The sequence below is a fragment of the Hippocampus guttulatus genome, chromosome 2 (assembly GCF_054856545.1).
Source record: "Hippocampus guttulatus isolate MCC_2025c chromosome 2, RoL_Hgut_1.0, whole genome shotgun sequence".
Classification (NCBI taxonomy): domain Eukaryota; kingdom Metazoa; phylum Chordata; class Actinopteri; order Syngnathiformes; family Syngnathidae; genus Hippocampus; species Hippocampus guttulatus.
In genome coordinates this window covers 19,512,299-19,527,983 of record NC_141262.1, presented here as the reverse complement: position 1 = coordinate 19,527,983, position 15,685 = coordinate 19,512,299, and the positions used below count along the sequence as shown (strand labels likewise).

Sequence of the window (15,685 nt, the reverse complement as noted above, 5' to 3'; positions counted from 1 at the left end):
ATTAAAAAGTGTGCCAGTCAAAAATCTGGTTTAAAATATGTTCGTAGTCATTCCTTGATCCTTGTCTGTGTTAGTACAAAAATAAGGAAAAAGTGTATGCCATACAAGAATCAGGGACGAGCAAGGGAAATGGTAGTTAGACAAGAATCTGTGAAAATAGCATGTTTGACAAGAAATTGGCAACAGCAAGTCTGCTTGTCAAGAATCAGGGTAAAAATTATAACCTGGATCAGGGTAAATAATTTTAGACATGAATAAGGCTAAAATAGGACTTTGATCAATCACTTGAACTTTTCATTGCATAAAAATAAATATTCAATAAATCAGGCATGATACTATTTATTATGTTTGCATTTTTGTTTGACCAAAGTAGGGTAAACATGGGTACACACAATAAGCAAAATGGACATAAAGTACCAAAATGCAAGTTTTCACACATTCTTCCGTCACATTTTAATTCACATTTAGAGTCAGTGAATTGCTACTTGTTGAGCACAAAGTCCGAATGCTGAAAAAGAACTGCAATTCATTCATGCCACTTTGCTGTCGACTGAAAATGGTATCTCAGTTGCTCATGGCTCAGCTTCAGAAAACAGGTGAGCCATGATTGGTCATTACTGAGCCCTTGATCAACTGTGATGTCATTTTCAGTCAACAGAAAGTGGCAAAATGGCCACCCCCTGATATTAACAAAAAGAACGGTGTATTTTACCGCTTAACTCATATTACACAAACACAAATTTAATCAGAATGCCATGTTTGGACTAGTGGGGCTCCATAGAACATCATTTGTAAAGAAAATGCCCTTTAAGTCTGCTACCTTAATGCTAATGCTAACACCTAATGGAAAACGCCATGGACGGGCTAAATATTTGTTTCGATATTATTACAGCCCTTCAAGTATATGAGTGTTTTAAGTTAGGAGTGTGTTCACAGAATGAATTCAGCTTGTATCTCAAGGCACGACTGTAGCTGTTAATTTTGAAACAATTATGTGAAATTGGACAATTCCCCACGGCAAAGCAAGTTTAAGGCATTGAGTCAAACCATTGGGGGGGGGGGGGGGCGTTCTCACGCCCCCTTCTGGTTTTCCATGCCAGTGTCAGACTCAGAAGTGTTCCTGAGCGAGGTTTTGACAGTGGAGCTGGAGTTAATAAGATTCTCTTTCCTGCGGTGACCGCCCGTTGTTGCACTCCAGTCTGAAAACACAAAGCACACAAAGCGGAGCTCAATTCCACACCCAGCCCGCAACTCATTCCCTTTTTGAAAAAGTAGAGTACCTGAACGGTCAGCGAGTCTTAAAGCACCACAACACAAATTGATTCGCCATTGTTTCCGCACATTTTCTTTCATCAGGCAGTGGAAGAGAAAAATGAAGAACCCTGTGGAAGAGAAGAAAAAAAAATTCCCATTTTTGCAATGAAGCGGCGCCACTCAGACAACTGTTCAATTTTCATTTGTCACCTTAAACCACACTCATAAAATACACTGCTGTCATCACACAGATGCTTTTTCCACAAAATGAGGTGTGATTTTCATTTCAATTTATTGTGGTAAATGTCCAACAATGTTTTTTTTATTCCTAGGGGGGTGGCTCTCTAATGGCTGTCACTGAGCTCATAACTTGGGGTACCACAGTTACCTTGAAAAAGGAACTTAGTTACTCAACTCATTACTTGATTTTAAAAGGAACTTAGTTTTTTACTGATTACTTGATTTGAAAAGTAAACAAGCTAGATGACAAGTTGCCTTACATTCAACCCCGCGCAACATAACATTGACATCCCCAAATTTTGAAAACCCTGCACTACGAATTGGAATCAAAACGCTCATCTGTCTTGTGTTAAGCCATTTTCTTTTCTGCTCATCAATTCCGCAGCGTTTGGCGCAAACCACTCCGTCGTCATCGTTTCAAAAATTTATTTCGATTTGAGATTACTTGTTGGCCAATCAATGGACACCATTCCATTTTCTAGCAGAAAACGGTAAATGAGAATCAGTTCAAGCCTTTTGTAGCTTAATGATGTGTCATTGCGGTAACATTTGCAACATTTAACCATGCAAACATAAAAAGTCAATCTATTAGCACCAAACAGTGCTTGGGGGAAACTCTCCTTTCACACGTCATCAATCTGGCATTAAAATCAATCTGTAGGTTTTTTATCTTTACCCTGCAGCGTGTTGAAGATGGTGAACAGGTACATCATGGCCACTTTGCCTTGTCCAAAGGTGAAGAAGCCCACGAGCCAAGTGAGACCCAGCAGAACGGTGAGGCTGGCCACCGCCCTCAAGTCCTGCATGGTGCTGCGACTGCTGGTCGACGCCTTTTTGTTGGCGGCCATCTTGCGGATCTGAATCAGAACCACCACGAAGATGGTTGCGTTGCACAACAGGACCAGCAGGACGAAGGCCACCACAGTCACGTAGAAGAAGATGTCGTTCTGCAGCCAGCAGCTAGATACAATGCCCCGGACAGGACACTATTTTAACTCTTGTTATTGACGGTATGTTCTGCAAAAACTGTAACCTTATATTTGAAACAAACTCGCTCTATATACTATCATGGGGAGTACTTACAATTCGTTGGTAATTTTACTCTTTGCTGCAACTGCTGTCTCCTGAGTGTTCCCATAGGCGTCTTTATCTATGGCCAGCACCAAGCAGACAATGGCCAGAGGAACGCCTGCAAGGAGACATAGGCACATTGCCAGAGCAGGATTAGCAGCATTTTTTAAAAACACTATACAGGGAGACACATTAAATTGTCAATCTTTGACTACAGCTCCCTTGGCTCTCTTTCTTGCAACTGAACAAAAACAATAACATCCTCTAGTAGCATGAATATGTTTTTCCTCAAGGACCCCAAAAGCTTGAGATCCTAAACTTTAATAGGACAAATATTAGAAATATGGTGAATGTATCTACAAGAAATGATGTTTGAGTCCACTACAATGTGATTGTTAGGGTCACACTGTCCACATAATTTTAGAATTTGGAGGCAAGCTAATGCACACCTAATTACCGCATTTTCCACACTATAAGGCGCTTCGGAGTAGAAGGTGCACCTTCAACGAATGGCCTATTTTAAAACGGTTTTCATATATAGGGCGCCCCGCATTATACGGCCTATAGAATAGAAGCTACAATAGCGGCTGTGGTTGTGTTATGTATCCACTAGATGGAGCTACGCTAAAGGGAATACAATACAGTACAGCTTTACTTATATTGAGCTTTCACAAGCACGGCAGCTGTAACAAAGCAATTTATAGAACATTTAGAATACTACGTTCATGAAATCAGAATATTGATCCATATATAAGCCGCATCGGAATATAAGGCGCACTGTCGGCTTTTGAGAAAATTGAATGCTTTTAGGTGCGCCTTATAGTGCTGAAAATACGGAACTCCTGATGCTGCATCATCATTAGGTGAATCGAGAAAACGTTAAAGCTTGAATTCCATGATGATAGAAAAGTGCTATACAAGTGAAAGGCCATACATTGTCTGTATGGTTGCAGTCTGTGATATTGCTCTTCATAATGTCATTACCAAGACTGTGCCGTCTTTTTCCTTACCCCACCCGACAGCGCAGAACTTGAGGATGTACGCAGGCACGTATGTGTTGAAGACCTTGACCAGGGCGAAGTGCATGTGGACGGCCTCCAGGGCCATCCAGGTGAAGGAGGCCAGCAGGAAGTAGTGCAGTGTGGCGGCGGTGACGATACACAAGCTGTAGTCGTAAAAAGACGAGAGCCACGAGTCCAGCAGGAAAAGCAAGCTCAGTCCCAGCAGGGCGGCCGACAAGTTGATGAGAATTTTTGATGGGTAATCACGGCGAAGCTTTCTGGAATCAGGTGAATGACATTGAGGGTTCCATTATACTCACAATTGACCAGATTTCTTTTTTTTTTCCTTATGATGACTCACTCAAAAGCAAGGTAAGTGAGGAGAGTGATCCCCAAGAAGAGGGCGGATATACCGCAACCAATGTATGAGAGCACGTTTAAAATGTGACTGTCACTCTCACTTATGGGAGTTCTGGAAACATCCTGAAATCAAAAAGGGGAACTATTTATTAACAATGTTAAGACATAAATAGGTGAACATCCGAAATATCTCTTGGAGACCATTGAGGATCCTCAATAACATATTTTTACCACATTTTTAAATCAGGTGCAAGAAAATTTTTCTCTAGGGTGTTGGCAAAGTCTGGGTGCATAGCAGATTGTTGACCATACCTTTCTCTGTGAAAGTCTACTCAAATCAAGACTCCAGATTTAAACCACAGCGCATGACCAGTCAATGTACTGAAATTGATGGCAATGCAGACCTATTTGATGCAGCTCACCAAAGCGCATCAAAATATGCATTAGAAATGATGGAAATCATGTTGAAAATATTGTGTCATTTTTTTTTACCATGTACCCAGATTTGATGGACATGGTGTCCATCAAATGCAGATTTTTAAATGTTGATTCCAAATCTGCCCTTGTATTTTTCTCTAGCACGTCAGGCTTTCACAATTACAATAATAACATAATATGTAATATAGTAATATATTTAGTAATATTTAGGAATTAAGGATTACGTTGGTCGCTGATGGTGTAGTGGTACACACGTTGGACTTGTGTGCGGGCAGCGTGGGGTCGTTCCCACTCAGTGACGGTGTGAATGTGGGTGTGAATGCTCATTTGTCTCTATAAGTGCCCTGTGATTGACTGGCGACCAGTTCAGGGTGTAGTCTGCCTTCTGCCCGAAGTCAGCTGGGATAGGCTCCAGCAACTCCCCGCAACCCTGTTCACCAACCATTCGCGCTCACAATCACACCGAGGGACAATTTAGAGTGTTCCATCAAACTGCCATGCTTGTTTTTGGAATGTGGGAGGAAACAGGAATACCTAGAGAAAACCCACGCAGGCACGGGGAGAACATACAACCTCCCCACAGGAAGGCTTTAGCCTGAATTTTAACCCGGCATCTCTGCACTGTAAGGCCGACGAACTAAGGCCATCTGATCAAAATGTGCTTAAAATGTGCTTACAAGACAACAAATACATTTAGAGTCTAAAATATCCCAACATGTTTTTGTAAACTCCAAAGACAACATGGTTTCTGCTAATTTCACATACAGCTTTTTTGTAAACGTGAAAGAAAATGTGATTTTGGAAACAGTAGTCATTTTCAATACGGGTTTTTGTAAATATCAAAGACAATTCAGGGTCTTCAATAACCTAAACTAAATATTTTTGTAAAAATCAAAGAAAACCCAGTCTTCAATAATGCTATTGTGTTTGTAAATGTCAGACAATTTAGACGTAGTTTTTTCAACGTTGAAGACAATTTGAAAATATTTCCTCAGATACAGCGATTGTAAGAAGATCCTGATGATGTGGTCGTATCATGCAACCCACGAGGGGAAAAAAATAAAATCATGCTATATAATAGCCTGACCGGTTTGAACTCCCTATGTGTGGCTATAGGAGTTTGTTTAATCCCCCACTGCCAAGAAATGATTTCCGTCAGAAAAAGTACACATCCAGTATGACTCACCAGCAGCACAGCAAAATGTGTGAGGTGCTCACACAGACATCTGGTCTGATAAGGCGAAAGAGTCCAAGTTTCACAACCGAGGCTGCTCCATCCACCCAGCCCACCTGACACACCCACACACATGCACACACACACACACACATATCACAGTGGTCCTCACAAGAATAGTCATACAAACACACACACACACACACACATGCATGCATTATTAAGGTGGTTTATCTGCTGGCAGACAAGTCCCTGCACTTTTATTGCATCGTTCCACCAGGCAGCTCCATTAATCTCAATGTAGACCTTCGAGAGTCGAGACCCTTACCATTGTCCTTGAAATCCCAAAACACACACCGCACCCTGTTGCCATTCTAAAAAAACAAAAACAAACAAAGTCACATAAAGTTATCCTGTAGGAGTTCTCGTGCATTTTCGTCTCATCCCGAAATTTCCCCAAATCCCAATTTTTTGTGAGTAGTCGATGCAGTATGTCTAGGGTCTCACTTGTTTGGCTTTGCGATGACGTAGCGTGATCACCACCCTCTCGCCATCACTCAGGTTGCTAACATGGCTGCCGTTGATGCTTGCGGACACAATGTAAGAGTTCAACATCAAGTCGCTGTGCGTCGTTGCGTTGGCAGTTTGGGGGCCCTGTCGGTGAGACCAAACTGAAAACCACAGGTTTCAAACACATGGCCTGCAGCCCAAATTATGTCACCACTTCATTTCACGTGGCCGACGGAAGCCTGCCATGATTTTTCCCGAAACAAATCATAAAATTGCTGACCAATTTCAACGCCGTCAACGCCGTAAGCAAAGAGCTATCTTGCTGTAGCGCATGTCACACATCTATTACGTCATAATTATATTCTTCTATGATCAGTTTTGGATTTCTTGTGTTAAGAAAAAAAAAACAATTTCAGGTTCGGCTGATGCTTCACTCTTAGCCACAGGAAATAGCTCTAACAAGGGCTTCTCTTTACCCGAAAAATATTTGTCTCAATCCAGGAAATCAAAAATTTAGCAGATGTCATGGCTAACGTAACAATATGGCACAATGTCAATTCTTCTTTGAAATGGCGTCAAGCAAACAAAAATGCAAAAGGAAAACGTAACTTGCCACCTCACATTACCGCACATACCAGAAAGCGATACTGGCACCAAGTTGTGAATTTCCCATGTTATGAGCCGCGGTTTTATATTGTTGATGTCATTCACCTGTTCCTCTTTGTACAAAACAAAAGACGTCACTGTCGCAATTTGTTCCCTTAATGCATCTAATGTGAATCAAAGCATGACCTAAACACCAAGCGGTGAACCAAACAGTGACTTTTAACGTGCCATTCGGAGGTTGTAATAGCATTACAACCTCCGTCCTGAGGGCAACCATAACAACAATGTAGGCCATCACGAAAACCAGTTTGACACACTCGGGCTTGTATAAAGAGACCGTGCCATAAAGTATAGCAGAATGGAAAGTGATTAATGTCTTATTAAGGTTATTTGTACATCGCACAAGAGAGATAAAAGGACAAAGTTCTCTTTTCATGTAGGCTAATGATCATTGCCGAGAAAAGATAAGGATGCCGTTGTGTGTAGATACCACTGCAAATTGGGCCAAAGCTAACTGCTAGCTTACTTAGTTAGCCTAGCTAAGGATGCACCCTGGCTCGCCTGGCAAAACATACAAAAGGAACAACTTTTTCACCACGATGCAGCGATATTGTGTCAATGTTGTCAATTTTTAGAAAGCTGTCAAGAGAGGCAGGACAGAATCAGCTTGGACAACCCCCCCCCCCCCCCCCCCAAAAGAAATTCACACGAGCATACCTGGAAGAGGTCTTGTGTTCCATAGAACTGAAACTGGACCCGGGTTTTATTTCTCTGTCCAGGTGGAAGAAAGTTGTGGAGAGTAGACGGCAGGGATATGGTCGCATTGGCATCCGGGATTGGTTTGCCCTCAAAACTCTGGTTGACAAGTACCTGAAAAACACAAACACAAAATGATTCCTCGTTAGAATTTAACATCAATGGCAGAAAATGAAGATTTTAGACGACTGTACCACATTCTGGGTATTACATTAGGCTCCTGGAATGAAGAAATGGACACTGCTCTGAATGTGAGGCCGTTGAATCCCTCGGGAGCCACGTCAATCATGGACAGAGCCAGCGAAGGGGCGGTCAGACTTAGCAAATCATTCTGTAACTCCATCGTGTTGCCCATTTTATCCGTCAGGTTCAGGATACTATTTTGGCAAAGGGAGCGATGAAAACAAAAAAACACACCCAGTTGAGCGCATGGTTCACTTTGTCCAAATAGTTCTATTGTAAAATTTGAAGATGCCTTTGACAGTACACATTCAAATCTACAGAATGTGTGGGGGAAAAAAAATTACGCTAAAGAAACAGAGTACACAAAAGTACACAGAACGTCATTTTTCTTCCAGAGAATGAACACCTCTTACTCACTTACTCGGTACTGACCCCTGGAAATAAAAATGAAATAAAATCGCACCCTAATATCAATTTCAGTAATCGACACAAAATCGGGTAGACATCTTTTATCATGAAAGTATACTTGGAAGAGTCTCGAGATCAAAGTTGAACAATTTTGGTTTGAAGCAGCCATTTTAGACAAATTTCAATGTTAGTATTTGGATGATGAGTGTCTGCCTTTGTTGAGAGCCAGTAGAGAATATTTCTAAATTAGACATGGCTTTGGCCTGATCACAAAAACAGTGAAAGATGGGAAGATTTTCAGGCAATTAATGGAACATACTATAGCGCACCCCTGCCAAAAAAAAGGGGATTTAATGTGCGTAAAAGTTTGATGTTATGAATGCTCAAAGCCTGAGCGTGCTTCTATATCCTTACCTAGCAGCCACCGGGGCCACGTCCGTGTCGGAAATCAAGATGTCAGAGAAAACGCGAACGATGTTGCCACCGAGCGCCGGCGTGACGGTGGTGACGTTGACCACCTGGTTGAGTTTCTCCACCACCGTATTGAGCTCGGAAGGCGGAAGCTGTGTGGCGTTGCCCAACGTGGAGTTGACCAGGTTCTGGATTAAGTCCACCACTTCAGCGGCATTATCTGAAAAACAACAACACGCAAACTTGAAATTCCCGGTTTCCCCTCGTCGGATTCTATTTGGAAAGATGAAAATGACCGATATGTGAGTGCGTTTCTTACCGGTGGTGACAGTGATATTTTCAAGTTCTGAAATGGACTCAATTGGACTGCAATTTGTCATGTCCGGCTGGGCCCAGCTGGTTGTGTCATTTTCAAGGTGCAATTCACTGAATACAATCAGATGATAGACAAATGACCTTTGCATTGTATTCTACATTTTCCACTGACGTCACAAGTACGTTCGCTTGGCAAAAGCCCGAACAGTTTTGGATGGCACCAAAAAAAAAAAAAAATTTTTGGGTTATATCTGCTGGCACAACCTCAATTGTTTTTGTCATGGTTTCAATTCCGGTTAGGTGGTCATCAATCACTTCTCTGATACCCAGAAGTATATGAGCTGGAGACAAACCAAGCTAACTTTGGGAGAGGCAGTGTACACCCCGGATTGGTCGCTTGCCAATCGCACTGCACGTGCAGTATAGACAAAGACCATTCAAAGTCACATTCACAACGACAGACAATTTAGAGGTCTCACACGAGCCATACAAAAGATGTTCCGAGTGGGGATTTGCATCTGGATCTGAGACTACCCAACTAACGCACAACTAGACGAACAATCATTCAAATTCGAGAGTTTTCAATGAACCTAATACTGTATGTTTTGGGGATGTGGGAGGAAACCCATATTTTCTCCTCTTATGTTCAATTCCATTCATTTTTCGCTCCGGAACTTGTCAAGTAACTCAAACCAATTTTTTGGGAAGTTGGATCCGTGAAATCGTCATGCTGATTTAGTAATATCATATCATGCTTATATCACGAAGGCCCATCATTACATGAGCAACTTGAACAATATCTCAATCTCAATATCTTATAGCTGTGCGGCTTTTTTGACTTGAGCGACCAGTCTAGGGTGTCCCCCGACGCCTCAACTGAAATCAGCTGCGATAGACTCCAGCTCACCATAATCAGGATAAGTGGTATCGACAAGAAGATCTTACCAAAGTCTGAAGGCTTCCATGGAGCTTGGCTTACTGCATCTCATGGTCTGATTAACTTGAGGAAAGGTTTCAGGCCAAAAGTATTTTCCGTAGATTGTCACTGACAATTCTTCTAAACAATTTTGAGGAACTGAAGGAGAAAAAGCATATCACTACCATGTTTACGCAATACTTGTCAGTTTTTTTTTTTTTTTTTTTGCCAAACTTTTGCACAAGTGGAATTGGGCGTGTTTGTGCCTTTGTGGCATGCAAATAGACTTTTCCCAACCTATCCTTGCGGGATCTCCCATTTGCATCAAAATCAGAGTGTGGGCCTGCGCCTCGATCAAATACACCAAAATCGTGTTAGACCACCGGCGCTGCAAAATAATCTCTGATCGAGTGTAATTCTTCAAAATAAATTTGCAGATGCGCTGGGGGGTGAGGCAGAAACGCCCAGTCAGGTATAGTGTCTCTTAAAGTTCCATTGTAAATTTTGTGTGTGTGTGCGTGTGTGTGTGTGTGTGTGCGTGCGTGCGTGCGTGCGTGCGTGTGTGTGAGAACTTGATGGTTTGTATACCTACATATTTGTTTGAGCCTCATATCTATAGTTTGAATGACACTGGAGTCGTTTGCGTAATGGGGCGTCAAGGTCGTGTTGATGAAATATTTAATTTCCTCAATGTGCTTCATGCTGTAATCTTGAACATGGAAGTCACACGTGTACCTGTTAATGAAACACACAACACACTGTTTTATACAAGCAGAAAACATACGGCACTAACTGAAAAGTCACCTACTGTTTGTTTTGCTCATGGAAACGCTACAAGAAAGGAAACCAGACGGTTGTGTTCATCAAATAGGAATATTGATTAATTCAATGTGACTGCGTATTCTTTCACTTTAACACTCACCGTCTGGATATTAAGTCTCTTTGCGTTCCTGTGAATGTACAATCAATTCAGACAGGACATTTTAATGAATGTGATCTTACGGATGAGTCATTTTGACGCACCTCCAGGCACCTTCCACTATGAGGACGTTCCATACGAGCGAAGTGCCCTTTGCTTCCAGCTTTTTTTTTAACTTTGGAAACAAGAGAATTCAATGCGTGCGAATTCCACACAAATGCATTCCAATTACGTTGGTTTGTGATGGTCTTACCCACTGCTCAATCATTTCCTCTGGTTTTGAGGCATTCCCGATGAAATCCAATTTGAGTTTGGCCCTCAGAAACACATCTGCAGCGCCATAACAAAATAAATAAAAAGAAAAAGGGCAGTACAACATAAAATAAATCAATTTAAAAAATATATATACTGTATATATATATATAGAGAGAGAGAGAGAGAGAGAGAGATCCATTAATCTGCACTGACCTGCACTCACATTGACGTACAAAGGATTTCCTGTTGTGGACATATTAGCGACTTGCTCGGGAACCCTTTGGGTTGTACCTGTTAAATTGAACGGATGAAGAAACTAACTGGTCGCCTCAGAGTGGCAGCAATGTAGAGTTCCGTTGCCAAAGAGCAGTGATTCCCAACCTCTGTGCTAGGCGGTGTATCCAATTTTACAAAATTACCGGTAGTCTTAGTCTGAAGATTATTATTCAGAACGTGTGTATGTCTTTTTTTCAGTTCCTGAAAGTAAATCAAGAGCTTGTCATTATTTCAGCAAAGCCCTGATAAGCTAAAGTGATGTCAAGGAAGTATGTTAAAGTCATACATTCCGACTGTTCTATTATTGAATGTTGAGTAGGAGCTAAATTTAGCCCCAGTTGTTAGTCCAAATGAAACTCTTCATCACGCGGACATAGTGCCTTCGCACCAAGATGCTACACTATGGCAGCAAAGGACTACTTTTGTCTAAATTAAGGTATTTCTCTTACTTCAAGATAGTTCCTTGCCACCATATCAGGGTGGTAAAGCTATACTTTGTCCAAATGAAACTCCTCAATTGACTTCTACATTGTGCCTTGGCCCCAAGATGCCACAAGGTAGTGGTAAAGCACTACTTTTGTCTGAATGAAGCTCCTCAGACAACCTTCACATTGTACCTTGGCACCAAGATGCCACAAAAATAGCACCAAAGCAATATTTTTATTGCCAAAAGCAAACAGTCCATTTTAATACATGCATCATTGTTTTGCCTCCTTACCGGGCAAAGTCACAGTGGGTGGTGCAGATGTCATGACGGGTGATGATGATTCTATTTATTAAAAAAAAAAAGTGACTAAAATATGAAAATGTACACAATAATATAGTTGAGGTCATGAGTTGAGTCAATATTTGATCAAGCTGAAAATTAAGGTGACAGTAACGGCCGTTTACGACTTCCAACTCACCCACAGGCAGCACGCGGATGCTGTTGTGTTCCGCCGTCAGGATGAGCGTGTCAGTGGAGAAGGTCCAAATCAGCCGTGTGGCAACATAACCCTGAACCACTTCGACACTATCAGCGGGATCCACCGTGATCGTAACTTCTGAGCTAAAACTTGATGTAAAATAAGCTCTACATGTAAACGGAAGACTTGCCACTCAGAAAAACATTACGCAAAGTCAATGTGCTACCCTATCATATTATTTCACTTGAAATGACAGTGGTGCCTTCAGATACAAGTGCAACGGATTAAACACAAATGGTGTGGCAACACATGTAAGAGACACTATAGCAGTCCTCACAGTCATTGATTCTTTATCCTCTGAGAAGAACTAGTGAGATTAGTGCCCTACTGATGAGCTGAGAGAAGTTGAGACAGCTCAAAGAACAGGACATGATGATTTGAGATTCAAGTGTTTTGAGTTACAAGGTGGTCACAGAATGAGTTCAAGTTGTATCTTAAGGCACTACAGTTCTTTTTTTGGGGGGGGGGTAACTTGAATTGAGCTCACCATTTGTTACAAGCAGTAGCGGACACAGCTCTTGATTTCTGGAAAAAAAATCACATTATTATGGGGGCGGGCGGCGTTTCAATTCCGTATTTGATACATTACATTTCCGTTTCATGTAATGTTATGTTATATTGGATAATGGAAATTATAATGTGCCCTTCAGTCCTTGATTTTTTTTTTTGTTGTTGCTTTTTTTCACCTCTGCTACAAACACGACATGAAATTGTGCATAGTTAAAAGAAAACCAATAGAGATGGCCCCTTTTGTCTTTGAGACAGTAGCCTATTACCGTTTATGTCACGTGATGGCCGACATACTGTACCTGAAGTAGTTGCACACTGCATTTCGGACTGTTTGGAAACAGAGGTGACATAATTGAACTCCAGATCACGTGACTCTTCTTCATTAAGTCCCACTCACAAAAAGGTTACCTGACAGGTGAGTCCACAGATATGTTGCTAATAGAAATGCCTAGTGGGAAAATAGTCTTGAACTGATAAGAGATAGCAGAAGTTAATTCAAGGCAAATCTTTTCCATGTGCCACTTATTTTCTTCATACCCATTCTCTGGTGAGATTTGTCAGTGACGCAGAACAATTTCCTGGCTGTCTTTTCTGTCTGAGGGACATCTGCATTTTGACTTTGAAGAAAGACCATGCTATTTAAAAAAAAAAAAAAAAAACCAAACAAGCCCATGCAATTAAAATATCAGCTTTAAACTATGAATTGTCAAATTCTAAAGAACTATACATTTTAGGTAGAGTACTTGTCGGTCATTTATTTCCATTTTTCTAAAACTTTTGGTGTTCAATTTTTTTTTCAAAACATTTATAACCGTGGCATTACACGCGGACTTTTCCTATTCGCTGACAAGCCCGGTCTCCGTCCCCCGTGAATAGCGAGGTCCACTGGCTGTAAATTTCCCCAGTGTGGGACAAATTAAGGATATCTTATTACATTTTTGTGGTTGTTCTCCGTGGCCCATTAGTTATTCTCAACTGAGGGATCAGGACCCAAAAGTGGGTCGTGGACACATTTTGGGTAGGTTACGGACAGCTCGTAAAAAAAAAATCTTCTGTCCTTAAAAGTTCCCACACAGTACATATAATATTGGGTCGAGAAATGCTACTCACTTCTGCTCTGGTCACTAGCAACTCTGTAAACAAACACAGTGCAGCTCTGCCTTTGGCTTGTGGGCATCACAGCTAGCAATAGCGTTTGTCATGTAACATACTGTACATGTATTTTCAGAGATGTTTTTTTTTTCAACCAAAAATGCTTTAGCTTATTATTCTTAACTTCTATGAAATAGGTTGCAACTTAGTAACAACAGTTGAAACTACTGATTCACATGAAAACAATATCATTTTTCTTACCGCAGTGCAGGCCGGCGTCTTTCTCAAGGGGGCAGTCGTGTTTCCAGTGGCGCGGGTCCCAGCTCAGAACATCTCCATCCGCGCACGTTCGCCTCCTCTGCTCCTCCTCGTTCCATTCGCTGGACCACATTCTGAATTGACCGATGGCTCCGATGAGATTATTCCCCTTCTCCACTTTGACGGCACCACTGGCGTCCACATAGTGTGACATCCCCAGAGTTAGGGTCCCATTCTGGCCCAAATGCTGATGTGCGGTGACGTTTGCAAAAGAGGCCTCACTGCGCATGGTTCCATTCAGAAAAACCCGCAGCCTATTGGGCCCCCCAGACCAGGTGAGGCAGACTGAATACCACTGGAGCACCTTCAATTCCAAATCTAGACGCCATTCTTGTCCAAAGACCCAGACCACCAGCTGGGTTCCCGTACCCCCCAGGCCCAGCTCCACATGTCTACTTCCTGGAGCTTTGTAGACAAAAGCAATCCATTCTGTGTCGTAAGTGCGTTGCAGTAGCATGCATACGCTCAGGTTCCTGAGGGGGGGCACTACAGTGTCCGGATGCAACTGCCACACACATGGACGAAACCCAAAGTGGACCTTCTGGCCCCACAGGCTGCTGCTGCTTGAGGCTGACAAACACAGGAGAATTTGTACATGACTTCCTTGCAAATTGACCAATCATAAAAGTAAACGCTGCCCCTGAAGAATGCTGTTCTCATCAAAACTGTACATTTTAATTCTGATAGATGTCGAATGGATGCAGCCTCCATTCAAGACTTACTGTAAGAGCACCTAGCAAATGTCACTTTTTAATCGCCCGACAGCGCTTTCCTCTTTGACATTTCAGCATTTTTGACCCAAATTCATTCAGTCTGTTTTTTTTTTTTTTAAGCGGAGCCTTTCAACTCTCAACTGTCTCACACAACTTGGAAAAATATATATATCTTACGTGAAGACAGAAGACACACTGAGAGGAACAAGCAAACAGTCAGGGAGGATAAACTTGCCACAGAGTTCATTGCAGCAAAAAAAAAAAAAAAAAAAGGCAAAATCTGGAGCACCCCAAGCCGGTCAAGTGGACATCTGCTACAAAACAAATAAGGAGAGCAATGCACATTTTGCCTTCAATCTTCAATAATAACCCCAAAATTGTTGTTTGAAAGCCTTAGAATTATTGACACTTACCATGATGGTCTCGTCTGAGTGATGAAATATAATAAAGAAGTCCTAAAAACAAATTCGGGTTTTTTTTGGACAGATTAAACGGGTAGACTTTCACGTCAAGGAGCCATGAGTGCGTTGGTGAGAGTCGTCAGTGCGTAAGAAATCACCCCCGCGCCCTTTATTATTTAGCTGCCGGAGTTACTCATTAAACTCTGGCAATAAGAAGAACCAAGCCGGATAACAGTAAACCCTGTGGACTTGTTCACTCTGGACATCATAAAACAATTTGCAAACAGCCAACATAATATTCTGCTGCCTCAGTTATTGTCAAACAATGACTTATCAAACTGGGCCTTCAGTGTCGTCTTCAGTGGCCCAGACAGGTACGCTTGTCTTTTTGTGACGGAGCTCTGATATCTGAACGAAATAAAAGTAAAATAGCTACAGTAAGAACTTTTTTTTTTCTCGAATTAATACGCTCTTGAGAATCAATATGATTCTATCACGCCACCTACTGGTCGAACGAAACATTGCAAAATTATTGAGGTTTTTGCAACTTCCGGCTTGTCGTGACTCTTCACTGTTGTCCATCATTGTGATTG

The 15,685-nt window shown here is 41.8% G+C and overlaps 1 protein-coding gene across 1 annotated transcript; it reads right to left on the bottom strand.

The window, feature by feature from the left end:
• Nucleotides 1-1,071: 1,071 nt before the first annotated feature.
• On the bottom strand, nucleotides 1,072-14,968 carry adgrg4a (adhesion G protein-coupled receptor G4a). Its single transcript, XM_086101120.1, has 28 exons — nucleotides 14,869-14,968; nucleotides 13,922-14,548; nucleotides 13,106-13,203; nucleotides 12,977-13,038; nucleotides 12,868-12,895; nucleotides 12,546-12,583; nucleotides 11,999-12,147; nucleotides 11,812-11,862; nucleotides 11,031-11,108; nucleotides 10,816-10,892; nucleotides 10,667-10,737; nucleotides 10,566-10,593; nucleotides 10,452-10,474; nucleotides 10,236-10,378; nucleotides 9,673-9,802; nucleotides 8,732-8,838; nucleotides 8,416-8,632; nucleotides 7,622-7,787; nucleotides 7,372-7,524; nucleotides 6,046-6,192; nucleotides 5,867-5,912; nucleotides 5,551-5,654; nucleotides 3,928-4,049; nucleotides 3,576-3,844; nucleotides 2,578-2,683; nucleotides 2,171-2,454; nucleotides 1,281-1,382; nucleotides 1,072-1,199 (listed from the first exon to the last, which is right to left on the bottom strand). The coding sequence occupies exons 1-28, from the start codon at nucleotides 14,936-14,938 to the stop codon at nucleotides 1,072-1,074; spliced, it is 3,624 nt and encodes a 1,207-aa protein (XP_085957246.1). The 5' UTR covers nucleotides 14,939-14,968.
• Between the last annotated feature and the right edge of the window lie 717 nt (nucleotides 14,969-15,685).